This window comes from Cornus florida, unplaced genomic scaffold (assembly GCF_030987335.1).
Source record: "Cornus florida cultivar Cherokee Brave unplaced genomic scaffold, ASM3098733v1 CherokeeBrave_3.0.0_Hap2_Chr11, whole genome shotgun sequence".
NCBI lineage: Eukaryota > Viridiplantae > Streptophyta > Magnoliopsida > Cornales > Cornaceae > Cornus > Cornus florida.
In genome coordinates, this window is record NW_026775581.1 from 99,439,621 (window position 1) to 99,456,750 (window position 17,130).

At 31.4% G+C, this 17,130-nt stretch overlaps 1 protein-coding gene, 3 long non-coding RNA genes and 2 other non-coding genes across 6 annotated transcripts; 2 read left to right on the forward strand and 4 right to left on the reverse strand.

Moving 5' to 3' along the window:
• Window positions 1-3,228: 3,228 nt before the first annotated feature.
• LOC132285134 (uncharacterized) lies at window positions 3,229-4,226 on the reverse strand. Its single transcript, XR_009472444.1, has 2 exons — window positions 3,628-4,226; window positions 3,229-3,501 (listed from the first exon to the last, which is right to left on the reverse strand). It is a non-coding gene; the product is annotated as an uncharacterized LOC132285134 (long non-coding RNA).
• Window positions 4,227-5,429: 1,203 nt separating this feature from the next.
• On the forward strand, window positions 5,430-5,503 carry TRNAV-CAC (transfer RNA valine (anticodon CAC)). Its single transcript has one exon. It is a non-coding gene; the product is annotated as a tRNA-Val (tRNA).
• Window positions 5,504-7,620: 2,117 nt separating this feature from the next.
• Window positions 7,621-8,270, reverse strand: LOC132284268 (uncharacterized). Its single transcript, XR_009472231.1, has 2 exons — window positions 8,076-8,270; window positions 7,621-7,915 (listed from the first exon to the last, which is right to left on the reverse strand). It is a non-coding gene; the product is annotated as an uncharacterized LOC132284268 (long non-coding RNA).
• A 3,428-nt stretch (window positions 8,271-11,698) lies between these two features.
• On the reverse strand, window positions 11,699-12,413 carry LOC132284200 (uncharacterized). Its single transcript, XR_009472216.1, has 2 exons — window positions 12,206-12,413; window positions 11,699-12,031 (listed from the first exon to the last, which is right to left on the reverse strand). It is a non-coding gene; the product is annotated as an uncharacterized LOC132284200 (long non-coding RNA).
• A 961-nt stretch (window positions 12,414-13,374) lies between these two features.
• On the forward strand, window positions 13,375-13,448 carry TRNAV-CAC (transfer RNA valine (anticodon CAC)). Its single transcript has one exon. It is a non-coding gene; the product is annotated as a tRNA-Val (tRNA).
• A 1,009-nt stretch (window positions 13,449-14,457) lies between these two features.
• LOC132286437 (uncharacterized) lies at window positions 14,458-15,047 on the reverse strand. The gene is made up of 2 exons (XM_059788772.1): window positions 14,888-15,047; window positions 14,458-14,786 (listed from the first exon to the last, which is right to left on the reverse strand). Exons 1-2 carry the CDS (start codon window positions 15,030-15,032, stop codon window positions 14,659-14,661), a joined length of 273 nt encoding a protein of 90 aa, XP_059644755.1. The 5' UTR covers window positions 15,033-15,047; the 3' UTR covers window positions 14,458-14,658.
• Window positions 15,048-17,130: the final 2,083 nt, after the last annotated feature.

A 17,130-nucleotide genomic window follows, 5' to 3' on the forward strand; every position in this document is an offset into this window, starting at 1 on the left:
GTCAATTCTGCCCATTACCAGAAGAAGAAATGATATGTGGCGTCACAACTCCAATACACTCTTATTCCATTGCTGAAGTTACAATGCTGTTGCTATATGGTTTTCTTCAGCTTATGCTGTGCAGTTGATTAATTCATACTGTAAAACTCTAACTGATAGGAAACTAGTTCAGTATTATGATGTCCTAAATAGATCTTCTTAGGTCTTTATCTGATGATGGTGTTTTCTTTTGTTTAGACAGTAAGTACAGTGTTTGTTACTACATTGAGACTTGAGATGAAAATCTGAAGTTTGGAATTTTCATATATCTTTTTCTTGATTTGAATTTAGCCATTCTCTTCCTCTATTATCATATGCTTCCCTGTCATGTCTTTGACTTCCATTTGCTGGTATCTGGTATTATTTTGGAGGTTGTTTACAATAAATTGGGTTCCTGTTCTCAGTGATGAATCAACATAGGCAGTGTGGTAGAGCAGTGAGGTTACCTAATATTTGATCTCACACGGGGATGCCTTTTGTAGGTCTGACTGGCCCTTTTTTTTTTTTTCCTTTTTTTTTTTTCTTTTTTTTTTTTTGTGGCATTTGTGTCATGTCTTTTCCCCTTTGGTAATGGCTAAACTGAGTATGTATAACCTCATCATCTAATGAGGTTGATGCCTTGGATAATCAATGAATTGAAAAGAAGCTGATGGACACAGACTCTCAACTTCTTTTCAATTCATTCATCATCCAAGGCATCATTATGGATCATTAGATGAGGTTATACATCAACTGTGTGATGCATTGGTTATCCAAGGCACAGTTGATGTATCAACTCAACATCCACAGAGTACCAAAATCACAAATTTCAAATCCAGGAAGTAGCTTTTAGAGTGTTTCTTATTGAATATATCCTTGAACTGTCTTAGGGATTCAAACTAACGCGATGGTCACTTTAAGGCAAAACAATCATCCTCCTGGTTCCCAAGCTACAAAAGTCCTGTTTGTCAAACAATAAAATAAACATGATTTACAATTCAACTAATACACCAAATTTTAGACTATATATATATTTTCTTGGCTGCTCATGTGTTCTCTTGTTGAAGAGGTTATTTATGAACCTCCCTTTGAATGTGAGGTTAGAGGTTCAGTCTGATTGTAACAAATAGTAACCTTTTTATTCCCTCCCTAAGTAACAAATAGTAAATCATAAACACATTGATATTAAGTTATCAACCCATTTATTGAAGCACATCTGTTACTTAGGCCTGAAACACTTGAAATGAAACACACATGGGCATGCATACATTTTCACAAATCAACACCTCATGAGGTCCCATTTTCAGCATGGGCCACAACGGCAATATGAGCCTGGTGGTGCTGGGCTGCAACACATACACTGGGGGCACATAATTGGATCTTTCACTAGTTCAGCAAGATCTGCATGATTAGGGAAATATATATATATATAGAAACAAAAAAACGGAAAAATCGTTCAAAAGTTATGTTTGATTAAGTGATCTGAAACTATTATATGAAAGCAGAATTTTGAAAGACTTAAATTTGGAATGCTTTGAAAGTATATATACTTATAAAATATAATTCAAAGAATGTTCTCTGAATAATGTTTTGTAAAAGACACAGAAATGTGTTTTACCTCGATGAGTCACTCTAGCTGCATTGCATGGTAAGGCAGGAGATAAAACAATAGCAAAAATCAAAAGGGTCACCCACATAGACCTCCGAGAGTAACACTCCATAATTTCTTGTATAGAAATGTGTAAATAGTATCACAATGTGCGTAAAGAGGCGAGGCACTGTTTATATAGATATGAGAGCTTTAGGCTTAGCATCTCGTTAGAAAAATGCATTAGCCTCATTGTTTAAATCAAAAGTTTGAAGTCCACTGATTTTTGTTTCTTTATCTTTTTTGGTAATTACTAATTAAGTCCACTGGTTGAATTAGTCTGGATTGGTTTTTTAATCAAAATGCCACCATTGTCAAAGTACGATTTTTGCGTTCTTAAAAAAAAAATTAAAGATGGTTTGAATAGGCTTTCTAGTAAATGCCCTTATAAAGTTAGTTGTGCTTTAGTTGTTTCCTGTAGTTTACTAACCCTTTCCTTCTAACTAGTAAAAAAATTAAGAACCACCGCATGTTTTGTAGCACATTCAGATCATGCCATATTAGATATTTAGATGAGTCCCAAACATGGTGATATCGTGTGATGCAGGCTCCTGTGTGATGACAAGTTTAAGCTGATAATCACAAATTTAAAATTACCAAACAGAAAATTCGATGCTCAGATGGATATAAATGAAACAATAAAAGCTATAATGAAATTGATGACGAAATTGTGAAGCCTTGTTTTTTGATGTCTTTTACAAGGTTGGTTGCAAGTCGTGATAAAAATGAACTCCTTCACAATTTAACATGCTGTAAAACGTCAACACCATTTACTATCCTAATGCTGTTAAATAGTCTTTTGGCAGTGCTCAAAATGCCTTACCATAATGGAAGGTTTTTTCTGATCAAACCTGTGGAACATCTTATATATATTCAGAGCTGTGATCATCGTAACCACAGCAACAGTTATGTACGCGCTGTGATTGCTGTATCAAATCATGGTGAGTATATTCGTGATATTTTATTCAACCATTCATTAGGTGTCACTTTATAGTAAAATCAGAACTTAAAGGGCTAATGCCTTAATCTGTACTCATAACAACAACGTAGCAGAGTGAGTAAAAAAGTCTTTGTGTAAGTTCTAGCTAACATAATTAATTGCACTTGAGCATTAGCAATCGCTAAAGCTCGTATCACACATTGTCATCATCTGAACACCAGAAATGTCAATATTTTTGCTTTTACTTCTTTTATGAAATGGCTGTTATGCACATTTTTAAATTCAGGATCAAGTCCATTTTAAACCATTCTTTTCCAAGTTTAGCTGCAACTTGCTACTGCTTAATTAGTTGTTTGGCAGAGTTTAATTTTGCTTCATTTCTTGTCAAGAGAGTTACACTGTGAACATGAAGAATGAAATAAAACAAGAATTGAATTGTCCTTATGGTTGAACTGTTGAATGGATATTATTTTTAAAAAATTAGAAAGTTGTTTTGATATCAATTAACCATTAATTTTGTGAATATATATGTGTGTATATATACATTAACACACAATATGCTTTAATACATAATTTTTGCTCATATTTTACTATAGAGAGAACACAGTTACACATGTACAAGTTGAGAGGAGAAAGTCCATCTTTATTCCAACATAGTAACACACGTTGTTTAAATACTATGTCAAAAAGAAAAATACGGTAGCAAATATCCATAGACACTTTGTTATTTATATATGCTGAATTTATGTAGAATTAAGTGCCTTGAACTGATAGCTATATATGTTGCTTCATGGAGAACCAGTTTCAGATGTCTGGACAGGAGAAGAACAGCATCGGCAACATGAGCCGTGTGGTGGAGGTTCACAGCATTCACAGACAGAACAGGCAAGTAGTTCTGCATATATCATGAGAAGAAACCAATTAAGTTTGAAACAATATTTTATATATAACATGTATGTATCAACAATCAACGATGGAGTTAATGAATGTCATTAACATGTAAGGTGGTGATGGAATTTACCTCGTTGAGTCAATCGAGCTGCATTACATGTTAATGTCGGAGATAAAACTGCGGCAAATATGATAAGCATCACCAGAATAGACCTTTTATTATCAAATGCCATTGCTTGTTAATATATCAATCTATGCAGTCTTAAGGTTATAATTTTATCTACACAATTCACAAATGGGGATATTTATACAGGTTGTGAGAGCAATTGGGTCAGCAATTCAGCTTTTGATTACCCCTATGCCGTCTGATTTGAATATCTATATAACTATATTGATACATATCCACTTTGATGGTGTGGGAAGTGAGACAGTAGGGCTTCATTTCATGATGTGAGAGGTAAGATATATTTTTGATCAAACCAGAATCTTGAAAAAACCATCCTTTATTGGTTCAATTAATTCAACATTTGGACTTTTTTTTTTTTTTTTCAAACAGTTCACACTTCAACTAGTGCCTTACAAGTTGCAACAGCGACTGGTCAATAAATGTCTAATTGGGTATATAAGAGTACGCAATGGTGTTTAACTCGAAATAATATCCAATTAAGTTTATCAAGATTGAATTTAAACAATTTGTTTTCACTAATAATAAAGGGCATTTTATTTTAATCTTCATATATCTAATTGAATCATTACTTGCGTGCATGGTTTTTCTTCTCTTGTATGAATAATTGCGTTAATGCAGCTATAATCGTTGATTTAAACGGTGAATGAAGCCGACATGTTGACAAAAAAATTCAGCACATGGAGCATACTCCATGAGTGGGTTGCTCAAATTTGAGCCACAAACATGTATGGAAAAATCATATTATGTAGTTGCATTTTGTTTTATTGCATAGTACCCTTCAAAAAAAAAAAAAAAAAAAGTTCTACTGTCATATACAACTACTGATGAGTTGTAGATCAGGATTGATTTATGGCTCCAATGTCATGGAACAACATCACAAACTGATTCTATGTTCTTGGGATGTCCAAATTTGTATAGTTCTGATTCGCTATAAATTGATTTTCGATGGTGAAGAGTGAAAATGACAGATTCGACTTACATAAGTGATAAGACATGGCCGTATTCATGTTATTCATTCAGGAAGCCACTTCATGTTCTTAAAAATACAATTGAGCAAATGAAATAAAAACCCTATTTAGATAGTGAACTTGGTGATCAATGTTCTATAAGATTAGAGAGAGAAGATGCAAAAAAACCAAATATCATACAGTGTTATGTTGTCCGAATTTTGTTTAACATGACCCCAAGCGATGGATTTTTTGACCCGATTTTGTTTGAGGGTCGTGGATATTGTCCAAGGGCGGTTAGGGTTTGAAGTGGAAAAATGTAAGAAAATTGTAAGAAAGGAAGTGTGAAAGATAGGGGTTGAACGCTGAAACTTGTAATCTCTACCTTGTTTATCCTAACAATATGATTTGTAAATTCTTAAAAGAAAATTAAACGAAATTATGTCGTTTAGTGACAAATGAAAAATTCACACAAAATTACAATCCCCCAAGATGGGCATACTTGTTGTGTGTTTGGCCAATGAAAATTAATAAAACACATAATTGAGAGTTAAGATCAATTTTTTAAAAAAGATAGGATTAATTTTAAAAAATAATATATTTTTATTGACAATGTATAACGTCTTCTCTCCATGGGACGATAAATTCGTTAAAATGCAAAAGGCACTGTAGGAGGAAAAACATAAATGTAAAATGTCTGAAATTATCTTTTTGTTTTTGTTTTAAGCTCCAAAAGAAAATGCACAAAGACACATAATATAGATCAAGTAGCCAATTACAGCCATCAACCCTGAAACAGTCTGGGTGGTGTAGTTGGTTATCACGCTAGTCTCACACACTAGAGGTCCCCGGTTCGAACCCGGGCTCAGACAAATTTATTTTATTCACTAAAGATAAAGTAACCCTTTGGATTTTTTCAACCTTTCTTTTAATGCTTGCAACTGTGTTTCCTTTAATAATGGCATTTTTTCTACTCAACTTAAATTCCCATATAAGAAAGCCAAAAGGAATTACTTTTTCTGTTGTGAAAGTCTTGTTATGTATTAAAGATGTGTCTCACCTTCTGTTGGACCATGTTAAAACTTTAAATTAAGGCTAGGTTTGGAGATTGAGTACCTTGGGATTGGATTTTATGACTCAAAACTCTTTCAAGGGGTTCATATATTTGAACAAGTGACAATTAGTTATTAGTGGGATCACATGATCTAAATTCAAGTAAATGCACAATCATTCACAATATTGCTTCTAATAAGTTTAACATTCAAACCGTCTCGATTTATGTCCATTGGTGTCCGATCCATAAACTCCAAAAATAAAAGAAAAAAGTAAAGGAAGAATTACAACATTTTCCATGTGCATACTAATCACCAGAAGATGCTTAATTTAAGCATTGACTTATCCAATAGGTTATTCAGCTTGCGTGGAAAACAAAATAACTATAAAATGGAAAAGGGCAATTGACTCTCACCTAATTAATACTGTTATTAAGGGCAAAACTATTTTACTTAGCCTCCTTGTTTGTTTTGATATATATATATATATATATATATATATATATATATATTTATCACTGTTTGGCAAATGTTTAGGTCGAGTCCTTAAGCAGAGTGCATGTAAAATAATTTGTCGAAAATTGATGGCTAAATTATTTGTTTTAAATTTTAATATTTTTTCTTCGTAAATATTTTACGATAATCAAACACCAAAATATAAAAAAATATTTTTTGAAATTTTTTTACCTCCAAACAAATGGAGCTTTAATATAAATAAAACAATTAGAGAATATGAATAGGTTTTTTTTTTTTTTTTTTTTTTTTTTTTTTTTTTTTTTTTTAAAGGGCAAAACTATTTTACTTAGCCTCCTTGTTTGTTTTGATATATATATACACTTTATCACCGTTTGACAAATGTTTAGGTCGAGTTTTTAAGCAGAGTGCATGTAAAATAATTTGTCAAAAATTGATGGCTAAATTATTTGTTTTAAATTTTAATATTTTTTCTTCGTATATATTTTATGATAATCAAACACCAAAATATAAAAAAATATTTTTTGAAATTTTTTTACATCCAAACAAATGGAGCTTTAATATAAATAAAACAATTAGAGAATATGAATAGGTTTTTTTTTTTTTTTTTTTTTTTTTTTTTTTAAATATTTATATCTGAAGGTAAATGATATTTATACAAGTGAAATTTACAGGCCCAAAGAATGGGCCTTTAGGCTATGGCCATGTAATGCCCAACAAAAGTTAAGAGAGTAGTTGGTTTTATAAGTCCAAGCCTTTTGGCTATGGAATGTAAAGCCCAACATAAGTTAAGAGACTAAGTCCAGAAAAAGAAACTGGTGGACCATTGACCAAATCCATAAGAAAGCCCAAAAATTCAAAATGCAATGACAACAAGTCTTGTGTACTCGATTAACCATCTTTTAAACACAAATATATATATATATATATATATATATATATATATATATATATATATATATGGTGTTAATCATCAATATTTACCATTTAATGGAGTTAAAGTTTCATAATTTCGAAAAAATTAAGACATGAAAAAATACTATTTACCCTCACTGAGGTACCATTTTTAGGCACATAAGTACCACTGTTTGTGCATGCATGTATTATTTTTTGTCATTAGGTATCACTTTTTTATTTTGCACAAAAAAATGATACCTGATACATAAAAAGTGGTACCTCTATACCCAAAACAAAAGTGGTACTTGATGCACAAAAAGTGGTACCTCCGTACACAAAAAATGATACATATGTGCTTAAAAGTGATACCTCATTGAGAATAAACAGTATTTTTTCATGTCCACACTAGTATTTTAGTCAATTTTATTTTTTTTCCAAATTACGAGACTTTCACTCTATTAAATAATAAATATGAATCATTACCACCATTTATATGTAATAATTTATATATATATATATATATATGTCTAGGTTCAAATTTTTTCTTCATATATGTTTCACTGATGTAGAGGTGGAGAGGAGAAACCCCATCTTTATTTCAAATTTCCAACATAGTGACACACGTCACACACACAAACATGGTTCAAATACCGAAAGGAAAAATATATGGTAAGAAATATCCATTGTCGACACTAACATTATTTGTCTTTTAAAAACATTCTGCTGAATTGTTGTTATCGATCGAAGTGCCGTAAACTGGAAAGGAGAAGAGCTAGCATCCACAACGGCAACAAGCATTTGGTGGTGGAGGTTCACAGCATACACAGGTAGGACAATATACACGTCCATTCCCAAAAAGTTCTGCACATATATATATATATCATGAGAAGAAATTAAGATACAATTTTATTTTATACATGTATATCATATATATGTATATTATATGTTTCATGTTTGTATGTATGTATCAATGAGTTCATGAATATTGTCAGCAACATGTAAGGTGGTGACAGAAATTTACCTCGTTGAGTCACTCGAGCTGCATTACATGTTAACATAGCAGATAAAACTACTGCAAAGATGATGAACATCACCAGAATAGACCTTTTAGTATCAAATATTGCCATTAATTGCTTGTTAACTTAGCAATTAATTAATGTTCTAGTCCTAAGGTTAATATAACGCTGTCTACACAACGTGGGATATTTATATAGGTTGTGAGGGCAATTGTGTAGCATTTGATGGATTATATATGCATATGCCGTGTAATTTTGATTTAGAGGTTTGAATTCTTCTTGTGAAATTTCTGGGAAGGGCTAGATTCATTTCGTGTACGAGAGGCAAGACTTTTGACGAACTCATTAATGTTGGTTCACTTATTAATTCAACATTTAGACTCTTTTTTGTTTTCTTCAAATAGTTCACACTTGACTTGACCAATGTTGTTTAACAAATTAAGACTACTTATGCGGGTCCAATTCCATCAAGATTATTAAACTTACACAAATTTTATCAATAGATCAGGCCTAACAGTATCAGATTCTTATTTCTCAAAGGAAGATTAGAATTTCGAACCTTAATGGAGGCACGTGTACTATTGTGAGTACCAACTTAAAAAAAAAAAACTTACACGTCTAATCTTCATGTAATTGAATCATTATTTGTGTGCATGGCTTGTGTTCCATTGGATTTGTTATTTTGTTCAAAGTATATTAATTGAGATTAATTTGTCTTTTCGGTATATATTATGCCATAGAATCATTTAAAGTTTTTAGTACAGTAGTGATGTAGATATCTAGTGTTTTTGTTCTACATGGGATTCAGATGAAAAGAGTATTAAGTACATGTGGGTGAATATGAAAAAATACGTACCCAACAACTTAAGTTTTTGGGTTAGAAGGCAAGTGCTCGATCCATTGATTTGGACTTATAATCAAGCGCTTGCCTAGGTATCTAGGTGCCCGAGTCCAGGCTAAGTAAGCACGGTGATCCAATTACAAAGGTAGTGCGAATTGTCCCACCTTACGAGGTATCATTTTTAGCTCAAAATAGAAATGGAACCAAGTGGAAACATATTTTGATTCGGTAAGAACAATAATTAAAAGTTGAAATATATATGTATATTTTTTATTTTATTATTATTAAAATAAATATATGTGGAAGGACACCTTGCACATATGGTAACTTAATCATACACACTTTGATGTCAACCGCCCTTTATTGAAAAGATTCTGTTAGACCTGAAATGACACATGGGTTTGCATACATTCACACATACACGCAATAGTTTCACAAATCAACTCCTCATGAGGTCCCATTTTCAGCATGGCCCACATGGGAAACATGAGCCTGGTGGCGCTGGGCCGCAACACACACACTGGGGGACACATAATTGGATCTTTCAGTAGTTCAGCAAGCTCTGCATGATTGGGGAAAAAAAAAAAATCAAATAATTAACAAAAAATGCAAAATTAGTTCAAAATTTTTTTTTTTATAAATTGATCTGAAACTATTCTATGAAAGCAGAAATTTAAAACACTTGAATTTGAGGTGTAGTGGTGTTGTCCGAGTGATAAAAGGGCCAGGTCGGTCAAAAGTGCTTCCAATCGATTTAGATTTGATTCCTTCATCTCCCAAACTAACTACTAAGAGCAACTCCAATGGGCTGTATTTGGGTTGCTATTTTCAAAATATAGCATATGGGTTTAAAATGGGCTCTCTAATAGCATGTCAAATAGGCTATCAAAATATAACTTTATCAAATGTTATGTCAAATATAACATAACATATAACTATTGCCAAATCTGATATTGCTCTCTTTCTTCTCTCTTCTCTCTCGCATGGGCTGCCAATTTGGTGTTGTGCTTGTGTATATATATATATATACATCAGTTGTGCTTGTATATATATATATATATGTCAGTGTATATATGTATATATCTATTGTGTGTGTATATATATATATATATGTCTATTATATGTATATATATATATATATGTCAGTCGTGCTTGTATATGTTGTGTGTCATATGTATATGTCTATTGTGTGTGTGTGTGTGTATATATATATGTTAGTGTTTTTATTTATTTATTTTTAATAAGGCAAATAAGCTAAATAAAATACAAACACTCACCAAAAAAAAAAAAAAAATGTTGTTGAAAATTGTAGTTGGGAGTGGTAGTTGAAAAATAATAGTTGTTATATTAAAAAATTGCATTTTGGATTAAATGCACCATTGGAGCAAAATTACTAAAATATAACATTTTGACACTGTAGCTCCTCTCAAAATATAGATTTGGCATGCAAAAATAGCATTTTGCATTAGAGATGGTCTAACCATTGTCGGGGTAAATAAATAAATAATAATTAAAAAAAGACTTGAATTTAGAATACTTAAAAAATGTTCTCTAAATAATGTTTTGTAAAAACAGAGAAATGTGTTTTATCTCGATGAGTCACTCTAACTGCATTTGCACGGTAAAACAGGAGATAAAATAATTGCAAAAATTAAAAGGGACGCCAACATAGACTTCTGAGAGTAGCACTCCATAATTTATTGTATAGAAATGTGTTAACAGATTAATTTGCCTGTACGGTCACAATGTGCGTATAGAGCAAGGCATTGTTTATGTAGATATGAGAGCTTTAGGCTTAGCATAAAAAATAAATTCATTAGCCTCATTGTTTGAATCAAAAGTTTGAAGTGCACTGTTTTTTATTTTATTTTGTCGGTAATTAAGTCCACTGGTTGAATTGGTCTGTTTTGGGTTTTTAATCAAAATGCCACCATTTTCAAAGTAAGATTTCAGCTTAATTGACTGAATACATTTTTTCCTTCTTAGAAAAAAATTAATGATGATTTGAATATGCTTTCTAGTAAATGCCCTTATAAGGTTAGTTGTGCTTTCGTTGTTTCCAGTAGTTTACTAACCCTTTTCTCTAACTACGTACTAACAAAATTTAAGAATATATATATATATTTTTGTGTAATATTGTAAGAAATTGTCAGGTGGTGATCATGTTCAGTACCGCATGTTTTGTAGATGAGTCCCAATTAAACATGGTGGTGATATATGTGTGATAAAAAGGTTAAAAAAATTAAGCTGATAATCACAATTTTAAAATCAACACTGTTTGGACTTTGGACATCTCAATTCACTGTAATCATATCAACAGTTATGTATCTATATGCGCTGTGATTGCTGTATGATCACATCATGATTAACATATATATATATATATATATATATTCATGAAGTGTCACTTTACATTAAAATCAGAATTAATTTGAAGGGCTAATGCCTTAATTAAATTTGTACTCGTAACAACGTAGCAGAGTGAAAAGTTTTATTGATGATTTCACTTGAGCATTATTGATGGCTAAACCTCCGTGTCATCGTCTGAACATCAGAAATTTCAAATTTTTTTGCTTACTTCTTTTATGAAATGTCTGTTATGCACAAATTTAAATTCCTTAATTGAATTGAATTAATTGTCCTTTTGGTTGTTTTGATATTAATTTACCATTGGTTTTGTGAATATATATGTATATATATATACACACACGTTGACACACACATATATATATGCATTAATGCATCATTTATCATAACATTTTACCAAAGAGAGAACACATGTAGAAGTTGAGAGGAGAAAGTCCATCTTTATTCCAACATAGTAACATACATTATTGAAATACTATGTCAAAAGAAAAATATTATAGTAATAAATATCCATAGACACTTCATTATTTATGTTTTTAATACATTAATTATATATATATATATATATATATGGTACTGAATTGACGTTGAAGTGCCAGTGCCTTAAACTGATCATAAGTGATAGGTATGACGTGCTTCATGGAGTAACAGTTCCAGATGTCGGGACAGGAGTAGAACAGCAAGGGCAACATGAGTTCGGAGGTGGAGGTGAACAACAGACACAGGCAGGACATATAGGTCCGGTCAGAAGTTCTGCATATACCATCAGAAGAAATTAAGAAACATGCACTATTATATATATATATATATATATATATATATATCATATAACCTTTCGAGAATTTGTATATATACATATCATATGTATATTATATGCATATTATGGAGTTCATGAATGTCAGCAACATGGGTGGTGATGGAATTTACCTCGTTGAGTGAATCGAGCTGCATTACATGTTAATGTAGGAGATAAAACTACTGCAAATAAGATAAACACCGCCAGAATAGACCTTTTATTATCAAATGCCATTGCTTGTTAAACCTAGCAATCGATGTAGTACGCCTAAGGTTATAATTTTATCTACACGTACATGTATAAGTTGGGATATTTATATAGGCTGTGGGAGCATTTGGGTCAACAATTCAGCTTTTTATTACGCATGTATGCCGTCTGATTTGAATTTACAGGTTTGAAATTTTCTTCTGATAGGGCCAGATGTAAGAATTTTGAGCTTCATGATTATCATTTTGTCTTAAATGTTTTTTTACAAAGCCCGAATTTATGAACAGGACCAAGTAATGGTTGATATCCCTGGGCTTGATAAACCCAATTTATTCGACATTTGGACTTTTTATATTTTTTTTGTCAAACAGTTCACACTCAAACTAGAACGAGTTTTACAAGTTGCAACAGTGACGGGTCAATTAAATTTTCACAAACAATAAAGGGCATTATTTTAATCTTCATCTAATTGACTCACTATTTGTGTGGATGGTTTTTCTTCTCTTGTAGGAGGAATAGTTGAATTAATGCAACTATAAGCATTGATTTAAATGGTGAATGAAGCCGACATGTTGACAAAAAATTTCTGCACATGGAGGAGCCTCCATGAGTGGGCTGCTCAAATTCGAGCCAAAAAAATGTATGAACAATGCTTTAATTGTTAGGGTTTGAAGTGAAATAATATATAAAAAAAAATAATTGTAAAAAAAGAGGGTTTTCTATTTTTTTTTATTTTTGTGTGTAACCTGTTATTTTTGTGCTTGAATTTAGTTTTGTTGTTAATTAAGATTTATTTTTACTCAAAATTCTGGTGTTTGGTGACAAATGGGAAGTAGTGGCAAAATTACAATCCAAAAGACGGAGTAGTGCACCAACACGCTTTCATAGACATTGCTCTTGACCCGTCAAGGCAAGGCATTAGATCGACTGATCATACCTCATGTTTGACGCCAGAGTGCGTTTGAAAATTTGTGGAAATGGAAAGAGGCCTTGTAGGATTAAAAACAAGAAGGCATAAATCAATATAAGTAATGTCTGAAATTAGATATATTTAATGATTCTGGTTTATTCTTCAAAGCATGTGCTCACCAAGGTCTGGGTGGTGTAGTCGGTTATCACGTTAGTCTCACACGCTAGAGGTCCCCAGTTTGAACCCGGGCTCAGACAAATTTCAATTTTTTAATGGGTTGGTTTTTGTCATTAATAGAGGAGGGGTTTTATCAACATCACTTTTTAAAGTGATCCACAAAAAGTGATATCACAGTTTGAACATTCAACTTTTCAAATTATATATTTAATTTTAGGGAGGCACTATTCCTACTCTATTTTTCTTTGTTTGCACTACAATCTTATATGCAAGGACAATTATATCCTAAACTTTACAAATAAATAATTATTACTTTTTAAATGGTCCATTCAGATTTCTCTCCTGATTATTTATTTGTAAAGTTACTTTTTGACACCAAAATTTTTACTAAGATATATATATTTTAATATTTGAAGGTAAATGATATTTATATGTGTGTGTGAATAATGGAAGGTAAATGATATTTATATATATGTGTGTGAAATTTACTGGCCCAGAGAATGGGCATTTTATAAGTACAATCATTTAGGCCAGGGCATGTAAAGCCCAGCAAAAGTTAAATAAGAGACTAAGTCCAGCAAAAGAAGCTGGTGGACCAAATTCATAGGAAGCCCAAAAATCCAAATGTGACCGTTATCCAACCTCCCCATAATCCCATATTATATTGTATCAAATTCAACATCACACAAATCAGACATCCTCCAAATCTCAATCATAAACCACACTAACCAATTTGGTCAGGAGGAAGACTAATTTGGGCTAAGTTTATGGGCAAGAAACCACCCTGACCTTTGCATGTGAAAATGAAGACTGAAATAATACCAGAATTGAATTGTCCTTTGATTGAACTGTTGACTGGAAAGTATTTCTACAAATTAGAAAGTTGTTTTGATATTAATTAACCATTAATTTTGTGAATATATATATATATACATACATACACATATACAAAAATAATATCGTATACAAATGTAAGAAAGTGTACATCTGACCCTCTACAATTACAGAAGACTTATACACTGAATTACCTAATTTTTAAACACAGTTCATAAATTTTCTGCACATTTTTCTAAAGAGAACATATATATGTGCGGTTAAGAGGAGAAAGTCCACCTTTTATTCTTTATTCCAACATGGTGACATACACACATTATTATTCAAATACTAAAAAGAAAATTATGGTAATTAAAATATCCAAACACTTCATTAGTTATATATCTTCTAAAAAACATTATGCTGAATTGATGTTGAAGTGCCTTAAAACTGATAAATATGATGTACGTGCTTGCTTCACGGAGAACCAGTTTCAGATTGAGTCTGGACAGGAGAAGCACAGCCACAACGGCAACACGAGCCCGGTGGTGGAGGTTCACAACATACGCAGGCAGGACAATATACACGTCCTTTCCCAATAAGTTCTGCAAATATCATAATATAGAAGAAATTAACAAACAATATTTTACGTCATATGTATATATATATATATATATATATATATATTACATGTAACAGGATTTACCTTGTTGAGTCACTCGAGCTTCGATAGATGGCAACATAGGAGATAAAACTACAGCAAAGATTATAAGCATCGCCAGAATAGAGCTTTTAGTATGAAATGCCATTGCTTGTAAAGCCAGAAATCTATGTAGTCCTAAGGTTATCATGTTGTCTACACAACTAGGGATATTTATATAGATTGTGAGAGCATTTGGTCACCAATTAAGCATTTTTTTAAAAATTTTTATTATTATTATTTTCCTCTAGGCCAGCAATTCAGCATTTAATTATGCGTATGCCGTATAAGTTGGAGTTAAGAGGTTTGAATTCTTCTGGGATTTCAATATATATATATATATATATATAGATGCATATACAGTAGATGGATTAGGAATTGAAGTGACAGGGGCTGCTTCATTTCATATGAGAGGTAAGACTTTTGATCAAGCAAGACTCTTGATGGACCCATGATTATTGGTCCACTTAATTCAACATTGAGACTCTTTTTTTTTTTTTTTTTTCCTTAACCTGAGATAATAGTTTAATTATGCGGGTCCAAGTCTATTAAGAATGACAAATAACTAAAGGGCACGTAATTGAATCATTCTTTTGTTCAAAGTATATGAATTTCGATTAAGTCATTGCAATTTATTATATGGCATATATCTATTCAAACTTTTACTGTCATTTTGTAGTGATCGATGTAGATCTCCATGTATAACATGTTGGAGTTACGTGTTTTAAATTAATTAGTCATTAATTTATTAAAACTCCAACGGATGTCTTAATGAATTTTTAATAAATTATAAATAAAGTTTTTTTCATATTAATTTATATATTATTTATGAAAATTAAATACTTTCATTAGTATTAAGTTAATTACATTTCCACTTCTATTAGTATAAATAATAATTTTACGAAGCCTAGATACACACATACTCTCAATACAAGTGAGAGAGAAAAAGATAAGGCTTTGCTTGGATTGCTACTCTCAAAATAGTTTTGTGTTCTGAGAGTTACAAAAATTCAAAAACCATTTTTTTGTCTTGCTTGGATCAGTTTTTAAAGAACAGTATTTACAAAACTGAGTTAACAGAGTGTAGGTTTTTAGAGAACCAAAAAAAGGTTTTTTGTGGATTTTTGAAAAATTGTTCTCACTTTGGTGAAAACACAGAGAACCATCTCACTCACTTAAATGACACTATCGACTCTCTCTCGTTTATAAGCCATCCTTATCTTTTATCTCCTTTTCCTCTCAGCCGTACACCACTCCCCCTCTCTCTCTCTTCTGTTATGCAAATCTCCTCAATAAGTTTCTTCGGTTCGCAAATTGGGTTCCTTTATGCTTGTTCTTGTTGCTTGATCGAACTAAAAACAAATATTAGCATGTGCGCTTGTGGTATGAAAAGCAAGATGATTAAGGATTGCAGTGAAAAACATAGAATTAAAAGAAAAAAGAGAGTGGATCATACAAGATTGACGTTCTTGATTCCGAGTCCTTTCAAACTGATGCCTTTGCCCACCATCTTCTGCATATAACTCCTTTCTCTTTCTATATAAATAAAAAAAGATTCTATGATAATTTTCCATCTTCCTCTCAAATAGATTTAGAGTCATGTTCCCAATAAATTCCCAATCCAGTGGTCCAGAAACATCTTTCTTTTAATTTTATTTTTTATTTACAAGAAACATCTTTATTTAGTGTGAGGAAAAAAAAAAAACACTTGTAATTAGTATTTGTACAAGTGGACTATTGGTTTAATGCTGTAATATTATTGGTTAGATGCGAAATTCCATGTTTAAACTTTAGTCCATCATATTTTGTAAAGAATTATATTTAATATTACAATTTTATTTAACTCTTTTTTTTTTTTCTTTCTTTTTTAATAGTAATGACATAATCACTTAACATTTAAAATATATGTATGTATATAGCATACAAACTTGTGCAAAATTCAATGGTGTGAAATATGAGACACAATAACAATTTTTTTTTAAAAAATTCTTCTAAATTCATAAAACTATTTTTAGACAACCAAATAGTTTTTTGAATTTTTGTTCTCTGAAAATAGTTTTGTAATTTTACTAACCAAGTAGATTTTTAAATTGAAAAAAATGAAAACTGTTCTCTATTTTCGTTCTTTAAAAACTGTTCTTGAAAACAATTTTGAGAAAACAAAACCAAGCAAGGCCTAAGTATTTGGAAAAAGTGTTTTTCAAACTATTCAATTTGAGTGTGTGAGTTTCATATTTTCAGTTGATCAG